Source organism: Phyllopteryx taeniolatus, chromosome 8 (assembly GCF_024500385.1).
Source record: "Phyllopteryx taeniolatus isolate TA_2022b chromosome 8, UOR_Ptae_1.2, whole genome shotgun sequence".
NCBI classification, from domain to species: Eukaryota; Metazoa; Chordata; class Actinopteri; order Syngnathiformes; family Syngnathidae; genus Phyllopteryx; species Phyllopteryx taeniolatus.
In genome coordinates this window covers 24,960,001-24,977,500 of record NC_084509.1, presented here as the reverse complement: position 1 = coordinate 24,977,500, position 17,500 = coordinate 24,960,001, and the positions used below count along the sequence as shown (strand labels likewise).

The window sequence follows — 17,500 nt, the reverse complement described above, 5'->3', positions numbered from 1 at the left end:
TCTCACTGACAGAGACGTCGCCACGATTCCCACAGCTTATCAGTCACGGCGACTCAGAAGACCAAAATAATGATTGCGGTCTTACCAGGGCAACGTGGAAACCAATTTACCGGGAAGTTGCCATGATGTCTCCAGAGACGTCGCCAAGCGATAGCTCAGACATATCCGCAATGTCTCCTCAGGCTCCTTGTTCTCCAACAGGTCTCGGAGATCTTGCGGAGACCTTACGGAGATGTCTCCCCAGTCACAGAGAGAATTGGTCTCTGCGACGTCTATGAGACCTGCCGTTCGAATTCAGCCTGACTCCCTGGCGACCCGACTCATCCCCAAGAGACGTCTCCGCAACTAGCGGAGACTCGATTCGCCATCAGGTCGCCAACTATTCTCCAGGCCAGTGAGATAGGCTCTTTAGTAAATCAAGCCTCTTGTGTCTAAAGCTTGGGACTGAATTTGGGCAAGAGGTGGTGTACACCTTGGACCGGTTGCCAGACAATTTCATGGCACATATAAACAAACAATCCCATTCACACCGATATGGACAATTTCGTCTTTAATTAATGCTTTTGTGGGAGTCCCTGTCGGAAAGCTGTCCAAGAATGGGGAGAACATGTAAACTCACACACGAAGGTCAGAGTCAAGATTCGAATCACGACGGAGAACTGTGAGGCAGATGTATGTCAATGGAATAATAGTCAATCACCTCAATAAAAAGGTTGGGCAATATGTCATTGAAATCACACATGGTGTCAAACACAATTTGTGTCCTAAACCATCATAGTATGAGACGATTCCCGTGCAAAGTTTCAGTGAAGGAGACATTAATTGTCTCTAGCATTTTAGCACCATACATTCATTCGTTTCTATGGATCTCTTTGCTCTGCTCAGCCTCATTCGTCTGTGCCCGTACGACCGACGTTTTGTAGATGCCATATTGGTGTATGCAATATGTTCACAAATTAGTTCATCGCTCTGGCTGTGGAGCTCAGACAGGCATGCGCATCTCTTTCAAGACCAACAAGAAGCAACTAACATTTCAAATAATTTGAGTTTTTGTACCAAATAGTACTTAACACTAGTCTGGTAAAATGTGAAATCTGACCAAACATAATTTACTGCCAAGTCTTTGATCAACGTCACATTATAATGCAGTTTTCTTCAGTTACATAATTTCTATATTTGTGGATAAAAAAATGCATTTGCAAGTGAAAAATTAGGAAGGTATTCATTATTAAAAGAAGTGGAAATGGAAGTGTTTTACAAATCCATCTGTAATAAATATGCCTTGACAACACCAGAATGCCAATCACTGTCAAGGGACCACAACAATACTATAAACAAGGCGTCACAAAACCTGCAAAATATTCACTTCAAATGTAACAAGTATTTGACAAGATACATGATCTGAGGAGGCGGAACGCTGGACGACTAGTTAGCACATCTGCCTCACAGTTCTGAGAACCTGGGTTCAAATCCGGCCTCACCTGTGTGGAGTTTTCTCTCTGGGTACTCCGCTCCACTCCCACATCCCAAAAACATGTGTGGTAGGTTAATTGAAGAATCTTAATTGCCCGTAGGTGTGAATGGTTGTTTGTTTATATGTGCCCTGCGATTGGCTGGCGACCGGTTCAGGGTGTACCCCGCCTCTCCCCCGAAGATAGATGGGATAGGCTCCAGCACGCCCACAACCCTAGTGAGGTTAAGCGGCACAGAAAATGAATGAATGAATGAATGATCTGAGGAGGGAAGTGTGCTTCATGCTGGGGATACAACATGTAGTCATTCATGCATCTCAGCATGTGAGGGCATGCAATCAGCAGTGGCGTAAACCAGGATTATGGGAAACTCTGAGCACTGTTGATGATGCATTATGCCTAAGCCTTATCCATCAAAGGAAACCCTCTTTCGTATTATTTCTTTTCCTTTAATGTACTATGAGGCTTTTCCTTTTGTTTGAATTGGTTCCTGTATGGCTCTGGTGTCCACATCGTGACATCGTTTCTTCCACCAAGCAGTACAGTTCGGTTCAGCTCATCACAGTATGGTTTGAACAGTCAACTAGTTCCATCGTAGAGTGCTGCAGCGCCTCCCCTGTTTGCCAATGGTCAGCATTCAGTGCACTCGGCACAGTCACCGGCTTTAAACTGCATAATGCAAATTTCCTTACTTTGTGGTTTATTTCAAGTTGTTCATTTTTTTGGGCATCTGGTTATCAGTAATACGTGACGGGAAGAAATAATCTTATTGCTTAAATGATGAACATGAATCCATTTATTTTCTACCACTTATGGGGGTGTCAAACTCATTTTTGTCGTGGGCCCCATTGTAGTGTTGGTTTCCCTCAGAGGGCCATTATAAATGTGGAACCATATACAGTAATTGTATAATCACCTCATCATATTTCATATACAGTGGAACCTCGGTTTTCGCATGCCTTTGTTTTCATATGATTACATTTTTTGGGACTTTTTTTGCCAATATTTTGTCCCGGTTTTCATACAACTGCAAATGGATCAAAGGCATGCGCCTGCCCGTTCTTTCCATTTCGCAACATTATTAAAAGTGAAGACAATTTGAACATTTGGTCCAGAACGACATGAAGTAGACGCACATGATTTGCTTCCCCGGATCACATGCAATGATATGGCAGGGCGGATCTAGCCCCCGGGCCTTGAGTTTGCTTCTCCAATTCAGGGCCATGGGTGAGCTGGAGCTCATCCCAGTGGACTTTGAGGTGGAGGTGGGGTACACCCTCGACTGGTCACCAGTCAATCTCAGGGCAACCACACGTCTAGATAGACCATTTTTTCTCTGTCCATACCTATTCTTATTCGGGATATCTCCTGTCTACAGTCTCCATCTACACTGAGTTCGTACTGTATCAACCTAAACCGAACTATACTGCAAGGTGGAAACGTGGCTTAGAAGCACACAATAAAAACGTGAAATTAAAATGTCTGAATTATTACAACTCAAATACCTCAGAGACAAAATGACTTGGAATTCAGGAGCATTACGACTGATATACTGTATGTTTTTGTTTGAAAAAGGTATCCTTCTAGCACAGTTTCTCTGTGTTCAAAGACTCTTGAATGCTGCATCATTTCCAGTGGTGTAAAAACAATTAAAAGCTCAAGTTCCTCACGTTCTGTTCTTTCTTTTCTGATACTTTGTCACCATGTCTTGTAAACTGGTTGTGATGATTGATAGACAAACAGGAGACAGATCAACAAAACAACAGAAAGAAAGTCAAAATGAAAATATACAATGTGAATGATGCTTCACGTTCCATGTGGTAGTGCTTTGATGACCCAATTTTTTTTTCTTAATGACGAACTACCTTAACTGAACACATGGAGCTTTAAGGGGTAAGGACTCAGCATGTCACCTGATCTGTGTCTTGTAAAGAGTGAAGAAATACCTTGCAGGGTGAATAAAAAGGTATTTTCACTCTGTCAGCAGGCATAACAGAAGTACATTTTCTTTGGTATTTTTACTCACTACACCGAGGCAATGCAATGCAACCAACATTCACGTAAAAAAAAATAAAATAAAATAATTGTATATACAGTCTTCTCCAAAAGTACTGGAACAGCAAGGGCCATTCCTTTGTTTTCGTTGTATCCTGAAGACATTTGGGTTTGGGGTCAAAAGATGAATATGAAACAAAAGTTCAGAATTCCAGCTTTTATTCAGACTTGCAAACACCAAAGGCATGAAAAAGGTGGTTTTGCGGCGATCCCCCGGGCCCCCGCAGAGCATTATTTTTATTTTAGCATAAATTAGAAAATCTGGAAGACTCTGAAGAGTACAATAAGGCAAAATAAACACATTTTCTTCACGCAGAAAAACATTTATTATAACAGTTAAATACTACAATACATGAAAGCTGTTGTTTTTGTTCGTCTAAATGTAAACGAGTCGCGCGGCGTTGCCCTCATAGTGACGACGACCTTCCCAAAATGGCCGCCACGTAGGTACGACAATCAGCGGGTCTGGCTTATCGATTAGTACCTATGCACGGGAAGCCCAATAGAAGACGTTGCGTGAGGTCATGTGACTTTCTCATTTGTTTGGTGAACTAGATTTAAACGTCACTAGCGCTTAAATGGGATTAGCGCAAACAGCGCCCCATGCGGAAGTCGAAGTCTCGCACACAAAGTAGTTGATAAATAAGCAATAATTGATAAATAAAAGTGGTGAGCGATATTTAGATCATTCTAACGGAGTAAAAGTGCCGTTACTTCTTGACAGCAGAAGCAGCGGAAGTGTTTTTTCTGGTCTCATGAACTTCTGTGACTTATCCAAAACGCAGGCCACGAGCGCACAGGCGGAACCTCAGGCCAATGCGCTCCCATATTAGTCCGCTGCGGAGTAACATTCACAATTACATGTGCGTGTGGATGGTGCATGTGTAGAATGGATCTCACTGCCAGCGTTCAAGGAGTACAAAACAGCCTATGACGACAGTGACGGCGGCCAGGAAAAATTCATTGGATCTATACAATTCACGTAAATGGCCTAGTTTGAGTTCAAAACGGCAAATTTCGCCAAAAGGCGACTCATTTGCATGTATGTTTATTTCATGGTATTTCCATCGAGACGTGTTAAACAACTCAGGACAAACTTTTGTTTGAAGCAGTCCACTTTTCAAGTGATTGAAAGTATTGGAACAGACATTATTAGATTAAATTAAAGTGAACAACACTTAATATTTGGTGGCATAACCCTTACTTGCAATAACTGCATCAAGCGTGCGACCCATTGACTTCACCAGACTGTTGCATTCTTCATTTGAAATGCTTTTCCAGGCGTTTACTGCAGCCTCTTTCAGTTCTTGTTTGTTTCTGGGGGTTTCTCCCTTCAGTTTCCTCTTCAGGAGGTAAAATGCATTCTCTGTTGGGTTAAGGTCCGGTGATTGACTTGCCCAGTCTAAGACCTTCCACTTTTACCCCCTGATGAAGTCCTTTGTTGTGTTGACAGTGTGTTTTGGGTCGTTGTCTTGTTGCATGATGAAGCTTCTCCCGATTAGTTTGGATGCAAATTCATTCATTTATTCATCCTCCGTTCCGCATATCCTCACTCGGGTAGAGGTTGTGCTGGAGCCTATCCCAGCTATCTTCTGGTGAGAGGCGGGGTACACCCGAACACGACCCCAGCCAATCGCAGGGCACAACCATTCACACCTCAGGGCAATTTAGAATCTTCAATCAACCTACCATGCATGTTTTGGGGACGTGGGAGGAAACCGGAGTACCCGGAGAAAACCCACACAGGCAGGGGGAGCACATGCAAACTCCACACAGGCGGGGCCAGTCGGCCACCATGCCGGTTTTTCCAAATTGCCAGACAAAATGGTTTTGTCGATGTCAGAATTCATTGCTGCTGCGACCATCATGAGTTACATCATCAATAAAGACTAGTGAGCTCGTTCCAGAAGCAGTCACGGAAGCCCAAGCCATGACATTACCTCTTCCATGCTTCACAGATGAGCTTCTGTGTTTTGGATCATAAGTAGATCCTTTCTTTCTCCATACTTTGGCTTTTTCATCACTTTGGTAGAGGTTAATATTGGTCTCATCGGTCCATAAAACTTTGTTACAAAACCTTTGTGGCTTTTGTTGACTTCTTTTCAAAATCGAATCTGGCCTTCCGATTTTTTTTGCTGATGAATGGTTAGCATCTTGTGGTACGGCCTGTATATTTCTTCTCTCAAAGTCTTCTTCGAACAATGGCTTCTGATACCTTCACCCTTGCCCTGTGGAGGTTGGCAGTGATGTCAGTGACTGTTGTCTTTAGGTGTTTCTTCACACCTCTCACAATGTTTCTGTAATCAACTGCTGTTGATTACCCTTGGCCGACCTGTTTGATGTCTGTTGCTCAGTACACCAGTAGTTTCTTTCGTTTTCAGGACATTCCAAATTGTTGTATTATCTATGCCCAATGTTTGTGCATTGTGGATTGATTTTCCCCTCTTCTCTCAGCTTCAAAATGGTTTGTTTTTCTCCCATAGACAGCTCTCTGGTCTTCATGTTTGGTTAACAGGAGATGCAGTTTTCACAGGTTAAACCCAAAGCCAAAAACAGGCACAATCTAATGGTTAAAGGAATCAATCTAAAAGGAAACACCTGAGCAACTAGAAACACCCATCAGTCACATGTTCCAATACTTTTGCTCACTTGAAAAGTGGGTGAGTTCAAACAAAAGGTGCTATCACCTGAGCTTTTTAACACATCTAGATGTAAATACCATGAAATAAAAGTTGGAATTCAGAACTTTTGTCTCATATTCATCTTTTGATCTGAAACCCAGATGTCTGTATACAACAAAACCAAAGGAACTGACCTTGTCGTTCCAATACTTTTGGAGGGGACTCTAACTGTTATGAAAACGGCTTCACTAGGTTCATGTAGAATTGGAACATGGTTTGTATAAAAACTCATCTACGTGTACATGTGAAATCACGGCAAATAATGATGATAATGAACAAGGTGCTAAAAAATAAATTAGAACTCCACTTGCTCATTCTAGAATAGGAGGGAAAACAGTCCTGGCATATTAAGGAGAACAACTCCAGTTGTTAAATTTAGAAAAGAGAATTCAGCAATCAACGAAATTCTTAATTAGTGATTCAATTTGGTGGTGTCTCAAATTGTGTTGATTTCCTTTTCAAGTCGGGTGACGGTGGGGGATCGGGTACCCAATAATATTGAGGGTGAAAAATTGATTGATGACATCACAAATGTATACTTTATTGTCCTCTAAGAGATTGGATCAGGTGAAAATGAAAAATCTCTTGCATTGAACTAGAATGCACGTTTTTGTAATAATAAAATGGGAACTATATTATTGTAATCAATTCTCTCTCAGCATTCTGGGTCAGAGCAGACAACTTGCCGGTAAAAACAAGATGAGTGAATTATTCCAAATGACAGTGACTGGTGCCTTTCAGATCAATAAGGTCTGGCACCTCATACAAAACTATGGCCTTTTACTTATTGGTATCTAAGCAATATCAAGTACCAAGTAAACAGGGATAATGAATGTTATTCATTGGCAATATTTCTGTCATTTAAAAACTGTTTACTCAACTTGCTTTCGATTTTCTTTTTTTTTTGCTAATAACTACCATATGTGTGTAACTACCATATGTGCACCAACCAGTGTACATTTTTACCTATTGATAAGCTCTTCATTGTCATCACTCTCCATCTCATCCTCAATGGCAGCCTGGAGGTCACCAATCCTTTTGAAGGCTAGTTTGAGGTCTGCCTGTAGGCTCTGATTTGCAGCCTCCAAGCTCTCAATGTCCATTTCCTGTTCATGATATAAAGCACCAAATGAATCTTTCAGAAGTAGTTCATTATTTGGATTTATAGTTGAACACTATTATAAGTCTGCATCACTTTTTGATAACGGATGAGAAGGTTATCTCATTATCATCAATTGTATACTTACCAGCTCGTGCTTTTTGCGGCTGGCCTCTCCTTCCTTTTTGGAAAGTTCAACCATCTCTTCTTTTATGTCGCGAATCTGTCTCTGGAATCGTTTGCTCTGTTCTTTCTCCCGGATCTCACTGCTGCTGCATTGGTCTCGCTCCTCCGTCAGTTTTTCCAGATTTTCCTTGAGACGTGCTGCAAGGCTCTGAAGAAGGAAAAGAGATTAGATTCTACAACACTATCAAACATATGCACAATTGAATCAAGGTCATTTTGTCGGTGGGCAAAAAAGGACTTTAATTTCCCTATAGATGCGAGTATGATGACCTTTACTCTTCACTTGGGTTATTTGTGTGTCAGGCACAAAATAAAGTAAAAGAGTAACGCAACATAAAGGTAAAACAAGGTGTGGAATAAAATCTTATAGCAATATGTTCATGTGGTGTCGTTTACAGTATACTATATGTCCATGACCTTTCTTAGTTTCTCTGGTCCTGCTACGATGCTGATAGCATATTTCGCCCACCCAACTGACCTTTTCCGATTCCAATAAGCGGGACCCTTTTCGCTCTGACGCCTACATCTACCTGGACCAGTAGCACTACAGCACCTGTCTTTGGTTCTCACCTCCAGGCGTTTGACCTGGGTCTTCTCAAACTCCAGCTTAGTTTCAAGTTCACGGATTTTGGCCTCCTGCCGGCTCACGAGGGATTTCTCCACCATGGACTGCTCCTGGAAGTCTAGTTGACTTTGGAGGGCTTGCATCTGTGGCAACATAAACAAATGATGATGATTCCATGACTCAAGAAAGTTTGTATTTATTTTTTTAGTTTTTATTTCAAGGTGCCATATTTTATCCAAACCAACTTTTTCTCGTTTTTGGGATATTATTTTTACTTTATGGTGCCTCAGTAAACATGCGAAATACGAATTAAAATCGTCCACATATTTCCCAGTTCCAGACGTCTTTCTGTCGACAGGCTTGAAATCAGGTCATTCGAATTTCTCTAGCTTATCTACGTCACTAGCGAAGATCTCTGCCTACCTCTCCGCTTCCAAGCCAGCGCTGTCAACATAAAAAACGTGTGTGCTCTCACAAGTGGGTTTTCTTCACAGAGGCAACCAATCAGAGGAAAGGGGGCGGTCTTAGCCAAATATGGACAAAGCGGATACAAAACTGGGTCCAACGGAAGTAGCTGTCAGAGGGGCCTTTTCAGAACACTCTTATGAGAAAAACCAAGGTGTTTTTTTTTTTTTAATGAAATTGACACTTTTATACTAAGTCCATGTTAGTGAGTCACTCTACGGAACTCTAAATAGCCAAAACATGGGACCTTTAAGCATTTAAAGCCCCCCTTTTCAACAGTCTGAATCATGTCTTTGGCCAAACAATAGGTGAAAATTTAGGTAATATCCTGCTACTATGTGCTACATAAGGAGTGTAGCTAGTGACTGCTCCAATAATGTTCGGTTGAAACTTTTAATTACTTTTACAAGCTTTTTTCATGTCCTCCTCACACGTCTTCATAGCCTGCATACATTCTGCCATGTGTTTTAGCGTTAGTGGGTGAAACATACTCATGTTTGCAACTTTAGCCGTAAGATGTTTTGTCCGATAAAAAGATAAAAAGAGTGTTGTTGAGTTGTTAGTTAAAGTGTGAAGTGAAGGCACCACCCCTCCTTGAGCTGTCACTTTATCGTGGTGGAGGGGTTTGTGTGTCCCAATGATCCTAGAAGCTAAGTTGTCTGGGGCTTTATGCCCCTAGCAGGGTCACCCATGGCAAACAGGTCCTAGGGGAGGGAGCAGACAAAGCACAGCTCCAAAAACCCCTATGATGACAAACAATTCAGGAAGACGTTTTCCCTTGCCCGGCCGCTGGTCACCGGACCTAGCCCGAAAGGGTATCGTGGGTCCCCCTTCCCATGGGCTCACCACCTGTGGGAGGGGCCATAGGGGTCGGGTGCAGTGTGAGCTGGGCGGTGGCTGAAGGCAGGGACCTTGCCGATCCGATCCCCGGCTACAGAAACTGGCTCTAGATACGTGGAACATCACCTCTGTGGCAAGGAATGAGCCCGAGCTAGTGTGCGAGGTCGAGAAGTTCCGACTAGATATAGTCGGGCTCGCCTCCACACAGAGCTTGGGCTCTGGTACCAGTCCTCTTGAGAGGGGTTGGACTCTCTTCCACTCTGGAGTTGCCCACGGTGAAAGGCGCCGAGCAGGTGTGGGTATACTTATTGCCCCCCGGGTCGGCGCCTGTACATTGGAGTTCACCCCGGTGGACGAGAGGGTAGCCTCCCTCCGCCTTCGGGTGGGGGACGGGTCCTGACTGTTGTTTGTGCCTATGCACCAAACAGCAGTTCAGAGTACCCACCCTTTTTGGAGTCCTTGGAGGGGGTGCTGGAGAGCGCTCCCGCTGGGGACTCCATCGTTCTGCTGGGGGACTTCAATGCTCATGTGGGCAATGACAGTGATACCTGGAAGGGCGTGATTGGGAGGAACAGCCCCCCCGATCAGAACCCGAGCGGTGTTCTGTTATTGGACTTCTGTGCTCAACACGGATTGTCCATAACGAACACCATGTTCAAGCATAAGGGTGTCCACACGTGCACTTGGCACCAGGACACCCTAGGTCGCAGTTCGATGATCGACTTTGTGGTCGTGTCATCGGACTTGCGGCTGCATGTCTTGAACAATCTTGTGAAGAGAGGGGCGGAGCTGTCAATTGATCACCACCTGGTGGTGAGTTGGCGCCGATGGTGGGGGAAGATGCCGGTCCGACCTGGCAGGCCCAAACATATTGTGAGGGTCTGCTGGGAACGTCTGGCAGAATCCTCTGTCAGAAGGAGTTTCAACTCCCACCTCCGGCAGAACTTCACCCACGTCTCGGGGGAGGTGGGGGACATTGAGTTTTGGCATGTGGGACTCCTGAAGCAGCTGATGGGTACCGGCTGGCCAAGCGGAATGCAGCTTTGGTGGTCGGTGAAGCAAAAACTCGGGCATGAGAGGAGTTTGGTGAGGCCATGGAGAAAGGCCATGTGATCCAACCAAAGGGGGATCACACTCCTCAGCCTCCCTCGTAAGATCTATTCAAGGGTGCTGGAGAGGAGGGTCCATTGGGAATTCAAATCTCAGATTCAGGAAGAGCAGTGTGGTTTTTGTCCTGGCCGTGGAACAGTAGACCAGCTCTACACCCTCAGCAGGGTCCTCGAGGGTTCATGGGAGTTCGTCCAACCAGTCTACATGTGTTTTGTGGACTTGGAGAAGGCGTTCAACCGTGTCCCTCGGGGAGTGCTTCGGGAGTATGGGCTACCGAACACCCTGATACGGCTGTTCGGTCCCTGTACGACCGGTGTCAGAGCTTGGTCCCCATTGCCGGCAGTAAGTCGGACTCGTTTCCAGTGAGGTTTGGACTCCGCCAAGGCTGCCCTTTGTCACCGATTCTGTTCATAACTTTTATGGACAGAAATTTTAGGCGCAGCCGAGGCGTAGAACGGGTCCGGTTTGGTAGCTTCAGAATTGATGATGTGGTTCTGTTGGCTTCATCAAGCCGTGATCTCCAACTCTCACTGGAGCAGTTTGCAGCAGAGTGTGAAGCGGTTGGGATGAGAATCAGCACCTCTAAATCTAAGACCATGGTCCTCAGTCGGAAAAGGGTGTCGTGCCCTCTCCGGGTCGGGGATGAGATCCTGCCCCAAGTGGAGGAGTTCAAGTATCTTGGGGTCTTGTTCAGGAGTGAGGGAAGAATGGAATGGGAGATCGACAGGCGGAGCGGTGCAACGTCTGCAGTGATGCTTTGTATCGGTCTGTTGTGGTAGAGAAGGAGCTAAGCCGAAAGGCGAAGCTCTCTATTTACCAGTCGATCTACGTTCCTACCCTCACCTATGGTCACAAACTGTGGGTCGTGACCAAAAGAACAAGATCCCGGATACAAGCGGCCAAAATGAGATTCCTCCGCAGGGTGTCCGGGCTCTCTCTTAGAGATAGGGTGAGAAGCTCGGTCATCCGGGAGTATCTCAGAGTTGAGCCGCTGCTCCTCCACATCGAGAGGAGCCAGATGAGGTGGCTGGGGCATCTGATTCGGATGCCTCCCGGGTGCCTCCCTGGTGAGGTGTTCCGGGCACGTCCCACCGGGAGGAGACACGCTGGAGAGACTATGTCTCTCGGCTGGCCCGGAAACGCCTCGGGATCCCCCCGGAAGAGCTGGATGAAGTGGCTGGGGAGAGGGAAGTCTGGGCGTCCCTGCTTAAGCTACTGCCCCCGTGACCCGACCTCAGATAAGCGGTAGAAAATGGATGGATGGATGGTTGGTGAAGGCCCCACTGTAGAGACAATTGTGCAGTCCACTGTATAGTCCAGCATATATTCTACAACGCATCCAGTCTATTGGTATCATTGGTTTGATTTCTGTTCACTAATCATTCGATTTATTAATACTATGTGCTACACAGTTTATGTAGAAATCTTTGGCTTTACGTCCTTCCATTGACTCCATGTATTTACCGGTAATCCTTCTGAAAGTCAACGCTGTGCCAAAAGCAGAAATATACTGCATTTACCGTCTCGTGCACTTCCTGCTTCTCTTTGAGTGCCTCCTCCAGCTGTGCTTGAAGGTCACTGATTTGAGCCAAGTTCTGGGCAGACTGAAACCACAACATCAGAGTACAGATTTTAACACATGCAGTGCCACTGACTGCTTTAGAAGTTAAATATCCATGTTAACTGGGAGGGCTAGCACTGAATGAGTTAAAGGGTTAACAAAAAAAAAAAAAAAAAAAAAAAAACAACCATACTAAATTAAAAATAACAATGACACTAATTCATTATTAAAACTCTGCCAGGAAAACCGTGTCTGGTCTGGAAAGAAAAACCTTTTTAAATTAATTTCAACATGACGCAAGTGAGATTTTTAAGATAATATTTTTCCTAATAGTACAAGAAACACTAAGATACAGGAAGTACTATTTGGACTTCAGCTGCTTCAAGAATTAGCTCACTCAAAATCCATCAATTGAAAACAACTTAGACACTTGACCTTGATCCACCCAGAGGAGAATGACAGAGCAATAGAACCAAGGGCTCTTGTCGAACCATTGATTGATTGAGTTTGTGTGTATCAATGTTGTTTTGTTTTTTTTTGCTCCCATAAAGCACACCTCATGGTCCTGGATTTGAGAAAGGGTATAGTCTTTCTGATGAGTCTGCTTACTGTACTTGAATATACAGTATCTGACACTGAACATACTCCACGTCTTGTTTGAACATTACATTGAATTATGGAATTGTCCTGCAAACGAGAAATTAAGTTTACTGTCCACGAGTGTAAGTGTATAAACCAGTAGCTTGCAACCTGGGTTCGGTGAGGCAGTCGCAGGGGTTTGGCAGAGGACAAGGCGCACACAGTGTGTACGTGCGTGTCCATAAAAGCCTTTTAAAACTGCATTTTGAATGTCGTGTACAGGCCGTTCAAAACCACTGGTATGCAGACGTAATAGCGAGAGTCAGAGTAAGAAGGGTCACGCTGCTGTGCCCAAGAGCAGTTAGCGTGCAGTGCCATGTTCAAAAGCAATTCAAAACTTATCTTCAATCTCTGATATTTAATGGGCGTTTCAGATTAATCCATCATATCACTTCATATGTATGTATGCATCTATAGTATCAATCTGTCTACCTAGCGTATCTATCTATCCCGCTTTCTAGTATCTAGCTACAATATCTATCTACAGTATGTATGTATGTATCTATTTGTCTCTGTCTTTATCTATCTACCTACCTATATCTATCTAGCTATCAATTGTGCAATGAAGGTGAAATGAAGAGAGGCAGACCTGAGCCACAGCAGCCTTGTTCTTCTTCATTATCTCATTCAAGTCTTCCTGGTCTTCCTCCAGTCTTGTCTGCAAGTCATTCTTCTCCCTTTGCAGACGACTCAGCTGTTCCTCCAGCTGGAGTGCAAGAGCAAACACAAAGATAAAGTAGACCTATCATGAGTATGCCAGATAATAATAGAGAAAGGTTGCTCGAAGTACTATAAGCCATGCGGATCATCTGAAATATTATGTGCCTCATGAACAGCACAACCGTTAAATAATAAAGTAGTTTGAGTTAAGTTTCATATCACAGAGCACTGTTCTAGCCTTGGAAAATGTGTGAGGAGAGCTGATACAGCTTTCGGATATAGACAGCCTTCCACTGATGACGGAGCACGATAGAAGTCAGTCTGCACTCTTGACTTGTGAGTAATATAGCCACTTAAGAGGCCAAAAGCAATGGGCTCTCTGACTTTACATAGAGAAATGGAGGCTGAAGAACTAGAAATTCAGACAAGTTGGTTGAAGGTTGAATCGACGCTAAGGAATCAAAGACGAATGAACTGATTTGCTCATAGAGTAGCGAAGAAGTCACACATACATAAAATGCTGACACATGCCTAAACATAACTCTGAACCTAAAAATCACAATCAGGACACATTTCTCACCATTGTTTATTCTAATTAACATCTCCCACTGTTCAAAGGTACCCAAGGTGTACCTGAGCAACTAAAACTATCCAGAAAGAATCAGAGACAAACACATTTGCATGTTTTCTTTTTTAAAATCCACTGCCTGCCTTGATAAGACCTGTCTGTTTTGGGGTGAAAAAAAACAACTAAACATATAAAGCAAGGGGAAATTATTGTGATGGATGGGCTCCAGCATGCCCGCGACCCTAGTGAGAATAAGCGGAACGGAAAATGGTTGGATGGATGGATGGATATTTTGAGACTTTGCGATTTGGCAGCATCAAAAAAGAAAAAAAACATTGTGGGGGGGATGCCCCGGGGTCCCGCAGAGAATGTTTTTTATTTTAAAATAAATTCAGCAATCTGGAAGACTCTGAAGAGTACAATAAGGCAAAATAAACCAATTTTCTTCACGCAGAAAAACATTTATTTACACCGCTCAAGAACATGTTGATGTACAAATTTAGGATTCAAATGAAATTTGCCTCATTTCTTTGCTTTTTTGTTTTAGCCTCCAACTTGAGGCAGGCCCATCTCCACCTGCACCTGATGCCTGCGTCAAGCTGTGCCACATGAATAGCATCCTCCTCTTTAAGTGCTCTCATTCTGGAAAATAATTGACTACAATCATTGTCCGTTTCACTTCATTTTTCACGATTACCAACTTCAAAAGCTAATCCAAATGCATCCTCCAGGAAAATAGTAAGTACAATATTTTTCTGTTTTTATTGTCCATTGCTAAATTTGAAGTTAGCTCATTCTGTGTTGTGACATAATCCCTAACATTGCTCTGTCGCTTAATACATTTAACTTTACCATCCGTAAACTAATTCGAGAAATGTAGGCGGGTTTCCTAATTAATACAAGCTGTAATAACGGATCAACGCTTGTTGCCGAAGTTACGTGTGCTTCACTGTTCCGCTGGGACCGCAACCAATGCCCGCAGCACCACAACGCAAAAATACAAAAGACCAGGGGCCACATGGACAAAAGGTGCGTACGCACAAAAACGTGGCGTCCGTTCTTTTTCACGGCAAAGTTCAGATGTATCAAGAGTGACATGACCGCGGAAATGTGCGGTGCCTCACGCCAACTGCATGGCTGGCGTACGCACGTTTCTGCAGCTTTTGGTGCTTTGGCGACACTTAGAGGTGATGCTGGGAAACTGTTCTCATAAATCTGCACACCAGAGACACATGAATAATTAGCACCGATGAACAATTCATGCCCGGCAACATTTGATTTCAACAACGCAATTGAGGCAAGGACTGAGAATTCATTTGTTAACCAGTGTATTTAATGAACCACTGATATTTGTGAGGACGCCTATTAATTGATCGAGCCAATCATTTGTGCCGCCTATTGCCCTCACAATCGCTTGGTGACTCCAGCACATGCACTGATAAAAAAAAAAAGAGTCCTTTGAATTTACTTCATTTGAACATGTACATCGGTTACACATGATTCAAATGTGTTTAAATTGACATAATGTACCCCTCTTCTCCCAAAAAAAAAACATGATTTTTTTCAGCGTGCATGTCCTCTCCTGTGTATTAAAATAATAAATTGAGTCATCAAAAAGGAGTCAAAGTTTTTGATATCCTCTTTGATATGCTGATGTGCTTCTATTTGAATTCCAAAGATTTATTACAAATGCCACACATACAACATTTACGCATGAACCTTTATCTCACAGGGCTGAGTGTAGGTTACTGTCTGAACACATTTGTTAGGAGTTCTAAAAATACATGGTATTAACCTTGTGGGGTTATCATAGTCAGCCATGTGTCCTCCCATCACCCCTGAGAGAGCAGCGTCACCCACGATCGCAGCGATTCTCTCTTCAAACGGGTGAGGACCTCTGCGCCGGTTCTTCCACCTTTTTTTGGCCACACTTTGGCGGTGGGCAGCTTTCCTCCGCTTCACATCCACCTTAATGTCTGACCACTTCTTTTTTAGTTCAGCTTGTGCACGCTCTTTTGTCTCCACAGCATCGGCAGCCGCACACGCGCTGTCCCATTCGCTCCACTTTCGCGTGTTGTTAACGCCGTCGGTCAGCGTGCCAAAGAGGATTTTCTTGCGTGCCTCCACTTCATTGAGCAACTTCACATTCAGAAAAAATATTTTTCTTCATTACCTTGCTCATTTTCCTTTTTTTCTGATCATGCAGAGATCGGCATCTCAGGTGCAAGGTTCATTTAAATATGATTTGCATATTCAAATGTGGACAGCGAGGAGTCGGCTACTCCAACACGTGCGCTCATTTCCATTTCTGACTGTCCCACCAGGGAAAAGCACATTCTTGACCACTGCTATAGCATCAGTGACTTGTACCGTGCTATTCCCAATGCAGTTTACAGGAACAAATTTATGGGCTAATACCAATTCTACTCCTGAGCAGTTCCCTTTGTTCTTAGCCCTTGCTTTTGCGTGTGCACAAGAACAAAGGGGTATCCCATTTTGTAGGGGAAGGACTAAGACGAAGGTTTGAATAGCCCTTGAAACCAAGTGTAGTCGGGAAGCTCACTTAAAAGCGACGGTTATGGGACTCGCTGACAAGCGAAGAGCTTGCTTACAAGAGGGCGGAACGGACAAGGAAGTACATACAGGTAGATGAAAGAGAGCATAATTATTGATTTTCATACTCATGACAGTCGTGTTCTTCTCAACGTAAATATAATCCATGTTTTGAATTGTTGGTTAAACTTCTTGTTATGACAAGCTCGCATATCGCTAGTCTACCATCGGACTATGGTGACAAATTCACAGCAAACACACTTCACTACAATGTACTTCATTTTAACCTCAACTTGGGACGTTGTGAGTCGGTGTGGAGAATACTTCGAAGACCTCCTCAATTCCACTGACACGCCTTCCCATGAGGAAGCAGAGTCTCTGTTCTCTGAGGCGGCTCTCCTATCTCTGGGGTTGAGGTCACCAAGGTGGTTAAAAAGCTCCTTGGTGGCAAGGCCCCGGGGGTGGATGAGATTCGCCCGGATTTCCTAAAGGCTCTCAATATTGTGGGGCTGTCCTGGTTGACACGCCTCTGCAACATCGCATGGACATCGGGGACAGTGCCTCTGGATTGGCAGACTGGGGTGGTGGTCCTCCTTTTTAAGAAGGGGGACCGGAGGGTGTGTTCCAACGACAGGGGGATCATACTCCTCAGCCTGCCCGGTTAGGGCTATTCAGGGGTGCTGGATAGGAAGGTCCGTCGGGAAGTCGAATCTCAGATACAGGAGGAGCAGTGTGTTTTTCGTCCTGGCCGTGGAACAGTGGACTAGCTCTACACCCTTGACAGGGTCCTGGAGGGTGCATGTAGACTGGTCCCCCAACCGGTCGGGGACGAGATCCTGCCCCAAGTGGAGGAGTTCAAGTATCTTGGGGTCTTGTTCATGAGTGAGGGAAGAATGGAACGAGAGATCGACAGGCAGATTGTTGCAGCGTCTGCAATGATGCAGACTTTGTATCGGTCCGTTGTGGTAAAGAAGGAGCTAAGCCGAAAGGCGAAGCTCTCAATTTACCGATCGAGCTACGTTCCTACCCTCACCTATGGTCACGAG

The 17,500-nt window shown here is 44.2% G+C and overlaps 1 protein-coding gene across 11 annotated transcripts in view; it reads right to left on the bottom strand.

Moving 5' to 3' along the window:
* myo18ab (myosin XVIIIA b) overlaps positions 1-17,500 on the bottom strand; it is a 146,875-nt gene that overhangs the window by 17,551 nt on the left and 111,824 nt on the right. For 9 of the 11 annotated variants that reach the window (XM_061781687.1, XM_061781688.1, XM_061781689.1 and 6 more), the window contains 6 exons: positions 13,263-13,379; positions 11,994-12,077; positions 8,064-8,201; positions 7,456-7,641; positions 7,175-7,314; positions 3,143-3,187 (listed from right to left, as the gene is read on the bottom strand). In XM_061781687.1, coding sequence (XP_061637671.1) covers positions 3,143-3,187; positions 7,175-7,314; positions 7,456-7,641; positions 8,064-8,201; positions 11,994-12,077; positions 13,263-13,379 — 710 coding nt within the window. The remainder of the gene's footprint in view (positions 1-3,142; positions 3,188-7,174; positions 7,315-7,455; positions 7,642-8,063; positions 8,202-11,993; positions 12,078-13,262; positions 13,380-17,500) is intronic. The other 2 variants (XM_061781682.1, XM_061781691.1) reach the window with 1 other exon arrangement.